At 40.4% G+C, this 17,712-nt stretch overlaps 2 protein-coding genes across 2 annotated transcripts; one reads left to right on the forward strand and one right to left on the reverse strand.

Annotated features, from left to right (window-relative positions):
• Positions 1–2,254: 2,254 nt before the first annotated feature.
• On the reverse strand, positions 2,255–5,469 carry LOC138596097 (ribosomal biogenesis factor-like). The gene is made up of 4 exons (XM_069667696.1): positions 5,418–5,469; positions 3,761–3,876; positions 3,534–3,650; positions 2,255–3,437 (listed from the first exon to the last, which is right to left on the reverse strand). The coding sequence occupies exons 2-4, from the start codon at positions 3,869–3,871 to the stop codon at positions 3,369–3,371; spliced, it is 297 nt and encodes a 98-aa protein (XP_069523797.1). The 5' UTR covers positions 3,872–3,876; positions 5,418–5,469; the 3' UTR covers positions 2,255–3,368.
• A 1,971-nt stretch (positions 5,470–7,440) lies between these two features.
• On the forward strand, positions 7,441–15,202 carry LOC138595595 (carbonic anhydrase 1). Its single transcript, XM_069666909.1, has 7 exons — positions 7,441–7,640; positions 7,903–8,100; positions 9,781–9,899; positions 10,739–10,831; positions 11,489–11,551; positions 11,647–11,802; positions 13,691–15,202. The coding sequence occupies exons 1-7, from the start codon at positions 7,607–7,609 to the stop codon at positions 13,808–13,810; spliced, it is 783 nt and encodes a 260-aa protein (XP_069523010.1). The 5' UTR covers positions 7,441–7,606; the 3' UTR covers positions 13,811–15,202.
• The last annotated feature ends 2,510 nt before the right edge of the window (positions 15,203–17,712 follow it).

Here is a 17,712-nt window from a genome sequence, read left to right on the forward strand (position 1 = left end):
ACTGTTTCTGCCCTGAAGCTGTTGATCGAATGCATTTAAGAGCAGATCTGTCCTATTTGTTGAGACTTCCTGTGATTCTGCTTTTATTGGTGCCAAAAGGGGTTTGCTGCCCTTTTTAAGCAGCATCTGGTTTCACAGTTGCAAATGTACATGTTTAAAGCCGCAGCTTTTAAGCATCTTTCTGCTCATTGTTTTGGTTTTGTGGCTTACAATCATCACTTACAGGACGGCCTGTTCTCATTTCTTGAAATAACAACACCCTTGGCGTCTCGTACAATCACACAAATTAACCTTTAGCATCTGTATTACATGCACAGGGTTTTCAACTAACTCTCATTCCGCAGCAATATTGGATGCTGTTATTGACGTGGCAGAAAGACTAAAACGTCTATACTGGGTGGTGATCGGTGATGGAGTTTTTTGTGCCTTAAACTAACCAGACCAGATGTGACATTATAGGGATAGTTGGTGGGGGTTTTTTGGCAAGAAGACGATCAAACTTTGACCAGAGCATAGACCATTACAGTGAAGCCGAAACCTCTCTATCGCCCCCTGCTGACTGGCATCAGTATAGGTGATAAAGCCCGCCTCCTCCATGTTAACAGATGGGACATGAGTCAAACTATAAAATCAAAATACACAGCAAAAAAAAATTTCTCAAACATGGTTTCTGTCATTATAGTTAGTTCTTATCATGCTGATTTAAGTCCAAGTGTTAATTTTTCTGACAAGTTTAGTTTTATTAGTTATTTGATGCTGTAAAAAGGATGATTGACAGCTCTGTTGACAAATCCGGCTCCTGCAGCCGATCAGTTCCAGATTAGCAGAGTAGAGGACGAATGGCGAGAGGAGACGTAACTAAAACAATCACTACAGTCATTGAAGTTTCCATACCTGTGAACGTTAACCTCAGACCAACACAGAGAAGCTGTTCTGCTGTTAAACATGCCGGTGTGCGCGAGCTTTGTTGGTTTTTTCCCCCTGGTAATTTAAGCGTGTGTTTTGGTTAGCGGAAGTGGCTACGGCGGGTACGTCGATCTCTACTGCGCAGCTCTGGCGTCCAAATGATATCACCATCGCAAGATGGCAGCGCCCATCACGGGGGTTATTTTGGCATCAATTTTGTAGAATGAGAGCAGATGGAGACGCGTCGTCCATCTATACAGTCATTTTTTGGAGGAAGTAAAAGTCTTAACAAGGTTTATAAAAAATATAGCCTATAGCTGGTTACCATAGCGAGGCATTTGGCAACTAAAGAGACAAATACTTTACATCAGTAGATGGAAGAGACCAACAACACTAGGTCAAAACTTTTTAAGTGTTTCCCAGGCCGTTGTTATTTTTTTTTTAACTTTATTTAGCTCTGAAAGTACCAAGTTGACATAAACATCACTCAAAATGAATCATAACTCAACTCATCATAATATCAACATAAAGATGCTAATATGAGTTTGAAGCTTGTTTATCTTGTTTGTCCCCAAGTGGCCTTAAAAAATCATTCTAGCTTTTCAGTTCTTCAGCAGGGTACGACGATCTCTACTGAACCTTTAAAATCCCATACATAGCTTATTTATGTCCACACAGCTCTGTGTCGGCTTGTTTACCTGCCTCAGACCTGCTTTCACCTTGCTCTGGATTTATTGACCAACTAACTCAGCCAGAGGTCGCGGTGGAGACAAGCAATCAGCCGGGCTCCGGTACACCTATGACCTCTGATGTCAAGCTGCTACAGGAGGATGAGGAAGCCACAGCATACTGATAACAGCCCACTGCTTAGAGATGGAGCCAGAAAATCTATACTTCATCTTCAGGTGCACTCCTAACAGGAATGATGGTGTGAAGTGGTCAAATAGAGCTCTTTCATACAGGGACTCAACACCAGAAACACCTGACAGTATGTTCAGTCCAGTACAGCAACACAAACTACAGATTAACACTAAATACTACAGATAAAGGCCTACCACGTTATGCAGGAGCATGCCTGAGCATCTCTCATTTAAATTGGGTGATTGTTTTGTTCTGACGACTTCTACATGAAATTTTAATGATTTACACAAGATCCAAAACTCTGTGAAGGAAACACTTTCATCCGTTCACACAGCAGAAGCAGTGATCTCCTTTGTGACTTCATTTCCAGTAAATCTGAGGCATGAAAGTGTAAAAAGGTGGGAAAACTTTGAACTGCCAAAACAAGACTCACAGAGGGTGATAAAGTGCACATGGTTGTATAATCTTTTTGAAGATTTGCCTTTAATTGCACACAGATTCAAGATAAAGAACCCCAAAGGGACCTCCACACAAACACTGTTTAGGTAAAGTTGTAGTCTTCAAGAGAGTTTTGTTCTCTTTGGCGGCACCTATGGAGATAAACGGTAATTGCAGGAGCACACTTCCCAGGTATCCTGACAGTGTTGCATGTGTGACGTTGTAACTCTTGATTTTCCTCGCTGACGGTCGCTTTCCTTTTTAGACTGTTTGCCTTCATTTGAGTGTCAAATTTCTTTGGATTTTCACTTATATTTGAAGTTGTATCTGTAGTCATCCATCTTTTCTTTTTTGTTCAGCCATAGTAGATTACTGTTTACTCGCAACACTTGCAGAGACCCGAAAAGCAGCCGCTTAGCTCCGCCTACCCTCTCTGAGCGACCAACCACTGCTGGCTGATGGAAAACGTGTCACTAACTGGGCGCCGCTTGTGATTTCTTCTGCAAAAGTCGCACCAGACACCCAGTGTGTAATACTGCAAATGCAAAGGCTTTCATCAGTGGGCCATAGGCTCAATCACCATCGTGTTACCTCATTCAGTGATAGATAGAGACTTAACAGACATTTATTTAAATGAAAATCTTCAAGATTATCAATTTAAAACAGTTTTTTAAGACAATTTGATCTACTTATTTCCATTTGCTCAAAGGTTTTGCAGATGGTCTTTGTCATGTGACAGTTAACAGAATATTTTGGGGGTTTTATACGGTTGCTAGGACAACTCAAAGATGTCACCTTGGGTTCTTAGAAATTATAATGTCCACTTTTCACGATTTAATTAATTCATGAAGAATATAACCAGTAGATAAATTCAAAATGAACATTAGTTACAGCATAAGAGAAAGCCAATATTGCTACACAAAATATTCATATATAACAATAGAAAATATCCTTAGTTCCTGAAACTACATTCAAACTGACAGCACACAAAATTGGTTTTTACCATCATGCAATAATAATTACTTCTTCCAAATGTTTACTCAGCTGCACTCCTCATTTTGGAAAGAAATGTCAGAATGAATTGTAGGTAAACCAACTTTCTTGAGTCCATTATGGAGAGACATACAGTACATCACTGTGTTTGTCCTAACAGTCACCGTCCATTATAGCTGAGAGAAGAGTTGAGCAGCATTGTCCATGTTAACAGATTCCTTTGGAGGATCTCTGACAACCTGAGAAGAAAGAAAAATCTATATTCAGTATTTTGAAAGACACAAAGTGTTGTATTATAAACAAGAGTCTTGAATGTCCAGAGTCGACCCCTCTACCTGTGTTTGTTTCTTTGGTTCAGGAGCAACAGACTTTGAAACGCTCGTAACATCCCTCTGGACTTCTGTGAAGATTTGATTGAGGTTCTCCACCTTCTCGTTTTTCAATGCATTGATCTGTACAGCCACAAATTATACAAGAACAGGTGCAACAGAACTTCAAACATAGGAGAATAAAAACGTTGTGTACGAAAACAACAACAACAACAACAGAAAAGAGATCTTACGTGTTTGAGTGTTGTTGTGACGGGTTTCGCTTTGTTCTTGTTTTTCAAGTGCTTGTTTGCAACTTGAAAGACATTCTTCTGTTTTTTCCCTTTTTGTTTATTCTTCCCCATGATACCTAGGGAGAGGAAAAAAAATCAGAAAGGAAAGGCTGCCTGGAGAAATATAATTTCTATTCCACAGGTTCTGTTTTATCCTTTTCACTGGATACTTAAAACTGCTGTTTGCCTGCTTTAAAGTGGTAGTTTCTGCATTGATTGTCCAGGCTCACTGCTCTCTAAATTTGATTAGTTTCACCTTTGTTAACACCAAAAAGCTCACTCTTTGAGAACACAAGTCATTAAACCTGAACAGGTTCAGTAGATCTATAAACAAACAGAATTGTGTAAACCCCCTCCACGCTCCTGCTGCGACTTGGACTGTTCCACATAACCCCCTAGCCCTTCTCTATGCAATATTTGTACTTTTGATGTTAATTTATTGTTTCTTATTTTATCTTTCAGATACCATACTACCTAATACATTCCCCATGTTCACTGTATTTGCTCTGCTGGAGGAATAAAGTCCAGAAAGTTTCCTTGATAATGGACAGTCGATTATTCACCATCAGAGGACAGGGATATCAAGCTTCAGCACACCAGTATTCACGCATATCGTGTTCATAACCACAATCAAACTGATTCTAAATGCGACGAAATTGAAGCCACATACCAATCAATCATTTTACAATTTTGCAGTAGACCTCCTTGCAACACAGTGTCAAGGCTTTTACTTCTTAATGGTTGCACCATTAACAAAAACAAACCTCCTCACATTGTTTCAGTTTTTGTCTTGCAGCTATTTAGAGGGTGGGTGGAAAACCCCAAAAATGAAAAGCGCCTCCAAAATAAAATAAAGTTATACGCTTTAAAGAAATACAACATCTGCATGCCGCAAATAAAATATGACAAATACAGAGGACTTACAGCACTAACCTCCTGAAACTATATGTTCAATCCAGTACAGCAACACAAACTACTGACACAAAACAATTACCATTAAACACTACACATATACCATGGTGTGCAGGAATATTATATTGCACTATACTGTTGGATATTGCTGTTATTTTGTCCTCTACCTGCAGTTTACCTGAGCATCTCTCATTTAAATTCCGTGACTGTTTGGTTCTGAGAGCTTCTACATGAAATGTTAATGCTTAGTGATATAGGCTATGCTTCAAAGAAATACAACACCTGCATACCACTAATAAAATATAACACAAATATAGAGAACTTACACCGCTAACTAATAACTCAATAACTGTGTGTCTTCTGTTTATCTTTGCATTCAGTTTGTTTTGGTCTGAGACGTGAAATGTTGCTGTTCATAGGGGATATATGAGTCCTACTACTCACTACATGTTAACATACGTCAAGCACCTAGCCTGCCTGTTGGAGAAACCTAAACATGACTCTTAAACTTTATCCATATCTCTAGGTAAACAATAAATCAACTAAAAGAAGTCCCAAATGTCGTTGTCAGCTAGCTGTCTGCCAGTGTGTTATTATACACGTGAGGCTACGTTCGTCAGTTATTTTATTTTCTAATATACTTTATTAATTATATAACTTGGTATTATTTCAGAAAGGATTCAACAAATAAACCACAAAGATTTACCGTAGTAGAGGAGCGATAAGTTGGTGTTGATATCCTCATGTGCTACTACAAATGTGCGTTTTCAACTACGTCATCAGTGCGCGACAGCTGTTGACTCCCACCAGTAGTGAAGTGTGTCATTTGAGAATTACGTTTTTAGCGGCTAATTAAAGTTCTGCGCTGTAACAAGAAGCAACAAACCGCGGAAATTAAAACGCAGGCTAAATAATAGGCGTTTTACTTTGTTAAGCGAATAATTTCTCGTTGTTGCGTCCACTGCTGGAATTCATCCACATAAAACGCCATTATTTTGAAAGAGGACGAAAGTAAATGGTTTAGGTTCTTTTAAAATGTCCAGATACAGCTTGTAGACGTTGGCTGGTCGTTGCTTGGTTGCCTCATTCTACATAAATACAACCGTAAACGTGGTGGTGTTCAATTCAATGTCACAAGGCCAAACTATACCGTTAATATTTCATTTTTAGTGAGGGGAGTAGCGCTAAACTAACCGGATATGGTAAAAACAGTACTTCCGTTTCATCCATCCAAATAAAAGCACCAACAATCTTATGCAAATAATTTTCTAAAAACGTCTATATTTTTTTTTTAATCAAATCTAATAATGGCGAGGAGTGCCACAGACTTTTATTGGCAAACAATTTGTGCTGGATGACCCCGTGACTCTTCTGTTGAAATTCACGGTAGGTACATTTTATTATAGATTTTAAACTCCTAACGACATTGTATTGACAATACTAAAATACTCTTTATGTTATATTCACTTTATTGAAAAAAGATGGAATCAAAATCCCCCATTCCCTATTTGTTATGTTTGTTTGCCTTTCATTTTTTGAATGAAAACAAACAACAGACGCACTTAACTGCAATGGTCTTTAAACGCAAGTCTTGTAGTTTCCTTCATCAACAGCAGGTGGCGACGTAACACCACAAAAGCTGAGTTCTTTACAGGTGTCTGATTTTCTCAAAACTGAGCTTTCTTTCTTTCACTAGGATGCAATTAAACCACTGGGAAGAGACATGGATATTTAGGTCTATTTTTTCTCATGTTGAATTTTAGAAGCACAAACCGCCGTTTCCATTGGAATTACTTCCATTTGCAAACACCTCTTCAAATCATGAATATTTCATATACTTTTTATAGAAAATGTGGCATTTTAATAATATTTAGATTGCTTTTTTTCCTTTCAGTAATTTGGTGCTTCATTGTGTCACAGGACACTCACACCTTACAAGCACCTCAGACATGCATGCCTGCTGCAGCCCCGTCACTGATAGACAAATCATGTACAGCAGGCCTTCAGTTGGTGGTTATCTCTCTTGTTGAACTGTGCAAGCACTAGTCAGATAAAACTCTCCTGTCCTACCCAAACGTTCTTGTTCCAAATATATGTGTTAGAAATTAAACATGTAATAATCAAACTTGCAGGCTCTAATAGTTTGGAGGATCAAACTTGAGGTCCTGTCCAGTGTTCCTTAAACCTCTTTAATATTTGATCTTTTATCAGGGTATTTATTGTTACATTATTTCAATTGTTGCTCATATTTTTGTTCATTTCACACTGATCTGCTTTTCTTTCAAACACCTGTTATCCAAAAAAGTAGGCTAACAGTTGAGATTTGATTTTAACTTTATTTCTCAAGGCCAACACGATAAATTTCAGTTTTTATATGGTGGTTCTACTCTATATGTCCTTGGCGATTCTTTCTGTGTCACAGCTTTCGGTTTGAAGGTGACACTAGGCTGCATGCTGTCGCGTAATTCCGTTACTTCCTGACATGTCAGGCGAGTTGAACCCGTTAACTGAAAGGTAGAGAAGCGCTCGGCGCGTTGATCATGGAACCACTCAGCTCATCAAACGGACGCTTGTAAATAAAGACTTTACCGCAGCAGAGAGAGAATTAGAGAGAGAGAGAGAGAGAGAGAGAGAGAGAGAGAGAGTGAGCGAGCGAGAGAGAAGGAGAGGGAGAGACTCATTGATCCACAGTGTTGCAGCGCTGCGGCGCATCTAAACTCCTCCCGGTCATTGCGCGGACATCATGTGGCCAACAACAGCCTGACAGACACACCGCTCACAGGGGACCCTATATAAGCTCTGCAGCTGTCAGGTGGAGGGCACTGGCTGCTTTTGCACTGGGGGACGACTCGCTTTAGAGGGAATTACAGACACTCATAGATCCACACTGTAAGAATGTCTCACGCTTGGGGATACGCAGCAGACAACGGTGAGGCGCTAATTGCACGTACACATGCTTATATGTAGGGGTGACATTTCAGAGAGGAATGTTGAAACCAGTCATACCAGCAGTGAATGTGCAGAATGAATGGGAGCACGGGTCACTGCAGAGATTTTTTAATTATGCGCATTTTGGGGCTTTTTACGCGCGTTTAAATCACATCACCCCCAAATTAGCATTTTGCTTCATTAAAAACAGATCCAATGACTTATTTTCTAATAATCACATTTTATTATTATATTATTTCTAGGACCCGACAAATGGGCCGGGGACTTCCCTATTGCCAATGGACCCCGCCAGTCTCCCATTGACATCGTCCCTGGCGCAGCATCCTTCGACGCCGGGCTGAAGCCGCTCAACCTGAAGTACGACCCCTCCAACTGCCTCGATATTCTCAACAACGGACATTCCTTCCAAGTGACCTTCGCAGATGACTGCGACAGCTCAAGTTAGTGTGACATTAATATTGTATGAATGCAGACGCTCAGGGGAGCCAACACGGCTTGATATCAACATGATGAAATATAAACCGTAATATCTGCAGCTTGACCTGGAGAAAATACTGTTTTCCTTTATTTACAATTCTGAAATGTGTGTGGATGATAGATGCGCTGTAAGATTATATGGCTCATAGGCTTGCAGACAAAGAGATCAGGGTCCTGAAGCTGCAGGATGCAGTAACCTCCAAGATGTGCATTAAGGTTTAATGCATGCAGCTTTGTGTTGAATCAGCCTTGACAAGCCTATAGATAATATTATGTTAATATTTATAGATGCATTAATCATGTGCCCCAGTTTCAGGCTTCTGAGATCAAATAGATGAACAAAGAGTTTATTTTAATTTGGAAATTAAACTAGAAAACACCCAAATGATATAATAAAATGTATTTCTCTATGATATTTGGGTGTTTTTACTTCCATTTTTATCATGAGACACATTTTGGTGCGTAGGCTGCAGGGGCTCCATTCAGAAGAGCAGCACAAAGAATGCACATACTAATTGAATTGGTAATGTAACCCCTGTTAAACCTTTCCCACGCCAGCTCTTTTCTGCTGCCAGGGAGGTCAAGAGCGCAAAAAACCGAAGCTCATTCTGCAAACAAACCCTGGCGGAGTTGATTATTAGTGTGTTAATTGAGCCTGGGAACAAGTTAACATGTAAAGCACAAGATGTCCCCCCCCCCATAACAAAGATGGAGGCTGCATTTTTGTTTCATTGCATTTTGCAATTTCAGAAAGAGAGAGAGCCGCTCGTGCTTCTTTTGTGTTTTGAGGATTTCGGATCGGCCATCATCTCACTGATCCGAAAAGAGATCATGAAGATTACATAATCGACTAAGGATTATTTCTCGTGGACACACATCGTGATAAACAGAAAAACAAAATCACTTTTTCTAACAATGTGAACTCGATGATTTAGAGCCTCTTTATTCTTCCTTCATATTTTACTGTACATATTTTCCACCCTGCCCTTCTAAATAAAGGACAGGCTAAGTCTGCGTGTCATAGTCATACATCATGTCATGCACCATGTGAGCACAATGGAAAAGATTAATATCACATCCTCTGTATTTCAATTTATTAAGTAATCCCTTTAAGACCCACATATCCTTAGATTACTTGAGACCAGTTCTGCACCTTCTTATCTTTTAAAGCCGACTGTGTAGAAACAAATATGCTGTAAGGAGAGTGTGTGTGTGTGTGTGTGTGTGTCAGCATTTCGTAACACCGCACCAGAAATAGAACAATATACAGGATTATCTGCTACTGTTTCAACAACTTTCTGTCCTGCAAATAGATCCGTTATGTAACATTGAAAGGAGGGTTGATGTTAACAATACCTGGACATCGCTTCAGACTGATTGACACTCAACTTTGCTGTCTTACATAACAGGAACTTAGCCTGCTTCCATGAAAAAGGAAGTCTGTCCTAGTGACACGAGTGTCTGCGTGTAAACACTCCCATCTTACTCACCCTTGTGAACCTGTCCCTTGTGTTTTATACTTCATTTTTAACAATGTTGCACAGCTGAGGCAAGTTAAAACTCACAGTGGCTGACCACAGCACTGCCCACGCTCTGTCTGTGATGAACTGATGTGTGTGTGTGTGTGTGTGTCTGTTGTGCAGCTCTGAAAGACGGACCAATCTCAGGGACCTACAGGCTCAAGCAGTTTCATTTCCACTGGGGAGCTTCCGACGACAGGGGCTCTGAGCACACCGTGGCCGGGACCAAGTATCCTGCTGAGGTACGGATGCTGGATTGGATTAAATTTATTTCGAACATGTAAAAAAGAAGGTCACACAGAAAACAATAATAACACAAACAGTAAGCATAACGCTCAGATTGTCAAACACTTGATGACTCTGTATACACGTCCGGAGTGGGAAGAAGTACAAACTTATTTAATCCCACCCCCTCTCCATAAGTCATTTCTCAATTATTTTCATGCTTCCTTATATATAAACCTCAATAACCATTTACTTAAACTTACCTATATATAGTTTTAATACAAAATGTATTACTAATATATTCATATCGAATATATGCAGTCATTATTTACATAATTATTTATTGTAACCAAAAATATGAACTCACTATCGATATAAAAGCAAATAACAAACCAAATAAATAAACAGTAAACAAACACCCGGTTGTACTCAAACACCTTCATTCCTGAGCCTAGCAAATTAAAAACCAATAACTGCTAACTAGCCCACAGGTCATGAGGGTCACAGGGGAGGGGCTCAAACATGTGATGCGTTTCTTTGGAAGCAAAGTAAGCTAACGCCCGTGTGCAGGATGAATCATCAAAAAATGTTGGTATGTTCTTCTAGGAAGAGGCCAACTCTTATAACTATATCATAAAGACTATCTACTAAACTAATGTTTGTAACTGTTGGAGCAGATACTGGCTTCAGACCATTTAAGGTCAGAGAAGGTTTCTCCTGTCTGTGAGAAAATGTATGTCTCACTTCCCATTAAATACAAGCATAAAAAAAAAGAAATAAAAGTTCCCTTAATGTTTGGAGAAGTTGTTGTCTTACAGCATCCTGAGCTTTTAATACTTGTGTCTTTTATTCCCAGCTGCATCTGGTCCACTGGAATACCAAATACCCAAGTTTTGGTGAGGCTGCCAGCCAGCCTGATGGGCTCGCTGTTGTTGGAGTGTTCCTGAAGGTCAGTAGTGAAGATTAAAGCATTAAACCAGACTCATACATATGGTAAAATCCAGAATATAAGTCGCACCTGAATACAATTTGTTTTTGGGTGTATCCCGGAGAGGAAAAGGTTTTCTGTACACAAATTACAGCCTACCATCTCTTTGCACTATGTCGAGTTTGCAATCCTGCTAGCTACCTGTGCTGTAGCTAGCGGTAACTGGCAGCCTATGGTAAAGTCGATTGTCGTGCGAGTGGCGGCTGCAATGGCGATCATGACGGTGCATGTCCTTGACGAAGCGTCAGCAACAATCAAGTTAGCTTAACACAGCGAGGAAAACACAAAACAGCACTGCGGCATATTGTAAATAGGAGACGCTGTAGCTGCTCAGACCCGGCAACAGTTTAACGCGGAGATGTGACGTCACCTCGTAACAACCGGATAGCGCCATCGTCTGGGTAAAATACCGTAACACAATAACATACCTCTCTCTGCATTTTATACCGTTATATTGGTCGCACCGCTATAGGACGCAGCCCACTTTTTAGATTAAAAAAAAGTATTAAAAGTACGTCTTACACACTGAATTTTATGGTAGTTAAGTTACAGTAATGGGTGATACCGTTTGCAGATGATGATGTCACTTATGTGAAACATGTGTTTATTGTATTACAGTGTGGTGCAAAAAATGCCAGTCTCCAGAAGGTTCTTGACGCATTTGATGCCATCAAGGCCAAAGTATGTCTATATAAAACACATTCTTATAATTCTATTTAATTATTTATGATGATATATGTGACAGATCTGCTCTAAACTTACTCAATTGTTTTCAGGGCAAGCAGACCACCTTCGCCGGCTTCGACCCTGCGACCTTGCTCCCTGGCTGCCTCGACTACTGGACCTATGACGGCTCTCTGACCACGCCCCCTCTGCTGGAGAGTGTCACCTGGATCGTCTGCAAGGAGGCAATCACTGTCAGCCCTGAGCAGGTATGGCAACTCACAGAGCCCATTCAGTAATAGCAGAGGGATTGGCTGCGTGCCCAAAGTCTAGAATAGCCCTGTCTGCAAATCCTCTCTTATACTACGATCTAAATCAAGGGCTTAATTGTTCAGATTAGCTGTGGGGCTGCAAGGAGAAGAAGAAGCCTCTGTGATGAGAGGAAAGGCAATACAAGAGCCTGTTCACTTCAAAATGTTAAAAAAAGACACGAGAGATCGAGAGCAAACAGGAATTCACATAGATGCTGGGGAGGTTGCCTCACCACAGCGTTTCAGTGTCAGTATGTGCGGAGGTAACAGGAAATGTTCGTCCCACGCATGCGTTACTTTCACTGTATGAAGAGATAGCTTCAGTGTGTGATAACAGTGTGACCACAGTAGACATACCTGCATTTGTTGAGTGTTTACCTCTAAAATTACAGATAATCCTGCCACTGAAATGGATATTTGACTTCTAACAAACAGCCTCGTCAGGCAGGTTTGTCCTCGCGGTTGGAGTCTTTAGGCCATGTGAAAATGAACACAGCGTGGTCAAATGTTTATGTCATGGCAGCGTGTAGGTCTCTCAGGGGTAAACATGTGAGAGGTGTTGACATAACCTTTAGACTTTGTGCCATATAAGGCCAGTCAGGGAGATAATGACATGGAAGCGATTCATGAAAAGGAAACCACCAAGTAATAAGTGCCATCAGTTAATGTTTAGGGATCAGCTAAGTGTAAGAGGACAAACAAACAGGCTGGATTATTTTGTCCCAGTAGTAAATAGTAACCACCAGGGACTAAGTCAAGAGCTAGAGTTAATAACAAATCATCTGTGACCATCCTGTAGCCGCCGACCTGCTCTGCCTGACTTAAAGAAATAGTTTGTGAAATACTCTCTCATGCCTGTACGGTTAATATAAAGCTAACACCAGCAGACGGTTAGCTTACTATAGCATAGAGACTTTAAACAGGGGGAAACATCTAGCTCTAGCAAAATCCACCTACCGACACCTTGAAAGCTCAATTATAAACATTTATATCTCTATTAATTTGTACAAAAAACAAACAAACTGTTTTACCTCACCACAAAGACCCAGCCGAGAAACTTTTTGTACTAAACACATTTAGCTTATAAAATTTGACGCATTATCGTCAATATAGTCAATTTTAAAATGGCAGACTTTTATGGGTAATAGACTCTGGTTTGCTACTTTTACTTAAAAAATGGATTCAACATTTTTGATAGAATTGACACAATTGCCTTCATGCCCGAAAGTTAGATAAGAAGCTAGATAGCACTCTCAAGTCTGCATGCTAAATTTTATGCTACACCCCAGCAGCCAGTTAGCTTAAACTTAGCCTAAAACTTTTGCTTTTGTACAGATTAAACTAGCAAGCTACAAATTAAAATTAGGATCAGGAGTTCAGGAGTTGCAGGCCGATTTTGTTTCAGTTGGACAGGCTATGCTAGCTGCTTCCTACCGTTTACAGCCAGTTTGCGTAGCTGAGGCTGTAAACTGTTTGAAATGTTAGGAAGCAGCTAGCATAGCTTGTCCAATGGTAACAAATCTGGCTACTAGCAACTCTGAAGCTCACAAATTAAAATGTTATATCTTGTTTGTTTTAGGGGCTTAGGCTGTAAACCATACAACCTAAGCTAAGCTAACCAGCTGCTGGCATTAGCTTCATATTTGGTGCACAGACAGAGAGAGTGGTATTGATTTTCTCATCTGATTATCTGCAAAAGTGCTTATCTAATCTTTTAGGTATCAACAATACATCAGCTAAACTTAAGTCAGTGACTCATTGGCCAAACTTGATGTGTTTTGTGAGTGACAGTCGCAGCAGGTCAGCCGGAGAGAGACTAACACGACCGTCTTCTCTCTTTTCACAGATGGCCAAATTCCGCGGCCTGCTCTTCTCCGCTGAGGGCGAGCCCGAGTGCTGCATGGTGGACAACTACCGCCCTCCCCAGCCGCTCAAGGGTCGCCCTGTCCGTGCTTCCTTTAAGTAAAACCCCCTCCCCCTCTTTTGCCCTTTCTGCCCTGTTGCCCTCTCCCTTCCCCCAACCTATAGTCAAACGCCTGGAGTTACCTCTGTAGCAGTGAGCCACAAAGCACACATATCTCTCTCCGTCCAATCTTGAAAAGAAATTAAATTCCTGCGGCCCGTTGCTTTTTACGCTGGGCAGTATAACTGTGAGACGCAGCTTTGCAGGATTTGCATTTCTGTTTGTATGTGTGTTGTAAGCCAGTAAATAAGCCCTGTCATAATTTATTTTATTAGACAAACACTTCACGGTGGCTGTGATACATTAACTCAGATTTGGCATCTGGTGCCAGCTTTTTTAAGAGGCATTACAACAGTGTGTGCTACAACAACCCCACATGGAAAATGAAGATGACTTATAGTCAAAATGGTGCTCCTGAGCCAGCAGGAAGCAGAGGCTGGCCTAGTGGGCAGGGGGAGGATATAACCATCTGTGAGGAGGGTAAGGTGCAGATAAAAAGATGCACACACTCCCGCTGCCAGTCTGTTTCTAATCTCTGAGCGACTGCCAGCCTCTGCATCACAGCAGCTTAATGAAACGCTGCATCCGCCTCCATCACAACCGATTGGCTCAGAAAATCCCCCTCTGGCACACACACACACACAACGTCACACGCACAGCCTCATGCAGACGTGATGCCTATAGGCACTGACCTGCATATTGATTTGAATTCATTGTAGAGCAACCAAGGACATGAGGACAGGGTTTTGCTTGTACTGAGCATTATGACAATGGCTTATTTCTCTGTTTTTACAGTGTAATCTTCAAATCTTTCATGTTGTCATCCCATGTTGTGTTTTTATTATTATTATGGATTTTTTTTAGCCTGACCGCTTATGCAAAATTAGTCTTAAGTGATTCCTAAATTGTGTTTTGTAACCAAAAGGTCATCTGCATTTTCCTGAGAAAACAAACAGCAATAGAGAGGAATGATCCCTGTCTTCAAAATGAAATGTGACGTGTAAGGAAAGTCCCTTAATGTGTTGTTTTGAAAAACAGTGTGTCAAGTGCTAAAGCTTAAAACGCACAGTCGCCTTGTGGGCGAGGCCATAGTGGCTAATGCACAAAGCCAAGGACGAAATTTCTCTGCCAAGGAAACCAAGGAAGGACTGAACCTGCCAACAGACCAGATTATAGTGTCAGCCGGGTGTCAGGCTATGTATAGGGGAATAATTAACAAAGACCCTATATGCATTGAGTTATTGTTAAAGCAATGTATTTCCAGAAAGATTGTTATTAATTAAAGCAAATCGCCTTATGCCGATCATTGTTAGGGCCGTCCCATGAGTATGCGTTGTTGTCATTCTATTTTGGAAGTGGACGTTTTACTAGTTGAATAAATATATTTTATGACTATCAAGTGTCATCTGTTTTCCTTCTTTCCATAAAACAAAGCAAATCAGATTCTGTATATTGAAAGTCACCTTTTCGAGATCTGTGTGTTATGTAAGTCTTCGGGTTGCAGCTGTCAACACTTGAAACCCAAACCCATCTCTTTTTTTTTGATGGTTTGGAAATTGTTTTGCAGATTTTTTTGCCTGTTGCACAAGGAGAAGGTTAGCTTAGCTTAGCACGAAGACTAGAAAGAGGAGGAAACAGCAACCTGGTTCCTTCCAAAGGCAACACAATTCCCTAACACCTCTAAAGCTCACTATTAGAATTGCTTAATTTTGTTTGTTTAAGATGCAGCCTAAGTGGAAAAAATAACAAATTGTGGTTTAACTGCTTCCAGACCTAATGCTAAGCTATGTGGTGATATATATAGTTTTATGGACAGATATGTGAATTATAACATTTTAATTGGCAGGCTTTAGAGGTGTTGGTCAGTAGATTTTCTTACCTTTGAACAAAACCAGGGTTTCTTCCTGTTTTCCTTTATGCTAAGCTAAGCTAACTGGTGGCTAGCTGTAGCTTCAAATTCAGTGTACAGACTTGAGAGTAGTATCAATCTTCTCGTCTAACTCCAGGCAAAAAAATTGAAAAGTGCTGTAGGCCTTTTGGGTGTGTGTTTGGGTGTGTTTTACCAAAACACCACGGTTCAAAAATACTCCATTACAAATAAAAGACCTGCGTGTTTCCGTCTCTCTGACAATGTTCTAGCTGAATGTTTTTTGCAATCTTTTCTTTCAGTACTTCCTTAAATAGCTGTCAAATAAATGTAGATAAATTTAAACAGCTTAACAGTGAAATAGAAATATCAAATATCAAATACTCATTATACCACTAAATTGTAGGCCTGCTTCTTACTTTTAACCACTTGCATTATGTGTAGCTATTTTCCAAACCGTAGCTCCAGTTGTTGAGAGTTTCTAAGTACTTGTGAAAATATTTGGCAAGAATAAGTTAACTGCCCAAAGTCCAAAGTCTGCAACCTCAGTGTTGTGAGGAGTGAAGTACATGAATTGAAGCGGAGCTGCACCCTAATCTTACGGGTGTTTATAATTAAGCTCATTTTAGCTTGTCAACAGTCTTTCAACTGAAGATTGAGACGGAGTTTAGTGGAATAAATCCTCCAAAAAATCCTCAACAGACTGCTCCTTTCTTTTCTCATTTTATTTTTTACTTCCAGCGAAAATTAAGACATCAGGTGGGCGATTGGTGATGATCTCCTATCATAATGTGTGGGCAAGATTTTAATCAGCCAGGTTTTTCCCTGTGTGAAATGTAAGCATCACTTGGCTTCACACCTCTCTTATAAAAGCTCAACAGGAAGATGAGACATTTTAATCAAGAGCTTCTCCAACTCCTCTGCTCGAGTGTGGGTGTTACCTATTTTTGCAGCTGGTCTTGAGGCTCCCTGGAGAAATATGTGAGTCTCATGTACAGCAGAAGTTGGCTTGAGCACACAGAGCTGGGAATAGAGCTGGACATGTCCCCAGTACATCCTCTGTCCCCAGTGTGCCTGCAGTCATCTCTCTGTAGCATGTGTCCTACCAAGTATCAATAACATCAAGAGCTATTGACTCCTAATGGCTGTCTGGCTAACCCAGTCAGAATCAATAACAAACTATGTAATTAAAAATACTGTAAGCCAGGGTGGAAAAGTTCGTTTATGTTCCCTTGTGATTGCTAGTGGCGACATTTGCAAATGTTTTATAACCAGTCGGCCCAAAAGGTCAGCTATTTTGGTGGCAGCAGGAGACAGCAGGAGATGAAACCAGTCGTGTCTCCCCACTGTGGTTAAACAAGTTACAACCCCATGTTTAAACAATGAGAATCAATCCATCTTGCTTTGTCAGCCTCGTGAAGTATGAGGAAATGTTGCCTATCAGATACCGCATTTCCTCTTTTACGAAAACTTTGGTGTTTGAGGTCATTTCCTGCATGAACCATTTTCTAAACCCTGCCAGTGATGCTACGTCTGTCTGGGCAGTTTATAGTGATTACAGCGGCAGATTCATCATTCAAAATCCATACTGTTATTTAAACAAAACTGTACTTTGATACTAAAATGAAGTAGACAAAAGCAGGCTTCTGATTACTAGCTGGAAATTGTTTTTACCTCCTGAAATGACAGCTAGCTGCCAGCCAATTTTAACACTATTAGCTAGCTAGCTAATCAAACTTATTTTAGTTCCATGAAGTAGTAACAGAGTGTCAAGGTTACTTACATACAATGCCTTTGAGGGCTATGATATCATGCTAGCAGGCTAGAGCTAAAGCTAGCTGTAAGGCCTAGTATTATTTGCGATGAAGAGATTTTTAATCCTTCTTACATAACGATGTTTTGTTGATCAGCTTAAACAGACTACCCTTTACCATTCTGGTTAAAGTTTTAGGATGAGGGCTAGCCAAGGTGTTTAGCAGTTGTGGGCTAAAGCTACCTCAGGTAACACTAGCAGCAATTGCTGGACTGACTGTACTGA

The sequence above is a fragment of the Semicossyphus pulcher genome, unplaced genomic scaffold (assembly GCF_022749685.1).
Source record: "Semicossyphus pulcher isolate SPU_LCO1_2020_fin unplaced genomic scaffold, fSemPul1.0.p SCAF_18, whole genome shotgun sequence".
Lineage (NCBI taxonomy): Eukaryota > Metazoa > Chordata > Actinopteri > Labriformes > Labridae > Semicossyphus > Semicossyphus pulcher.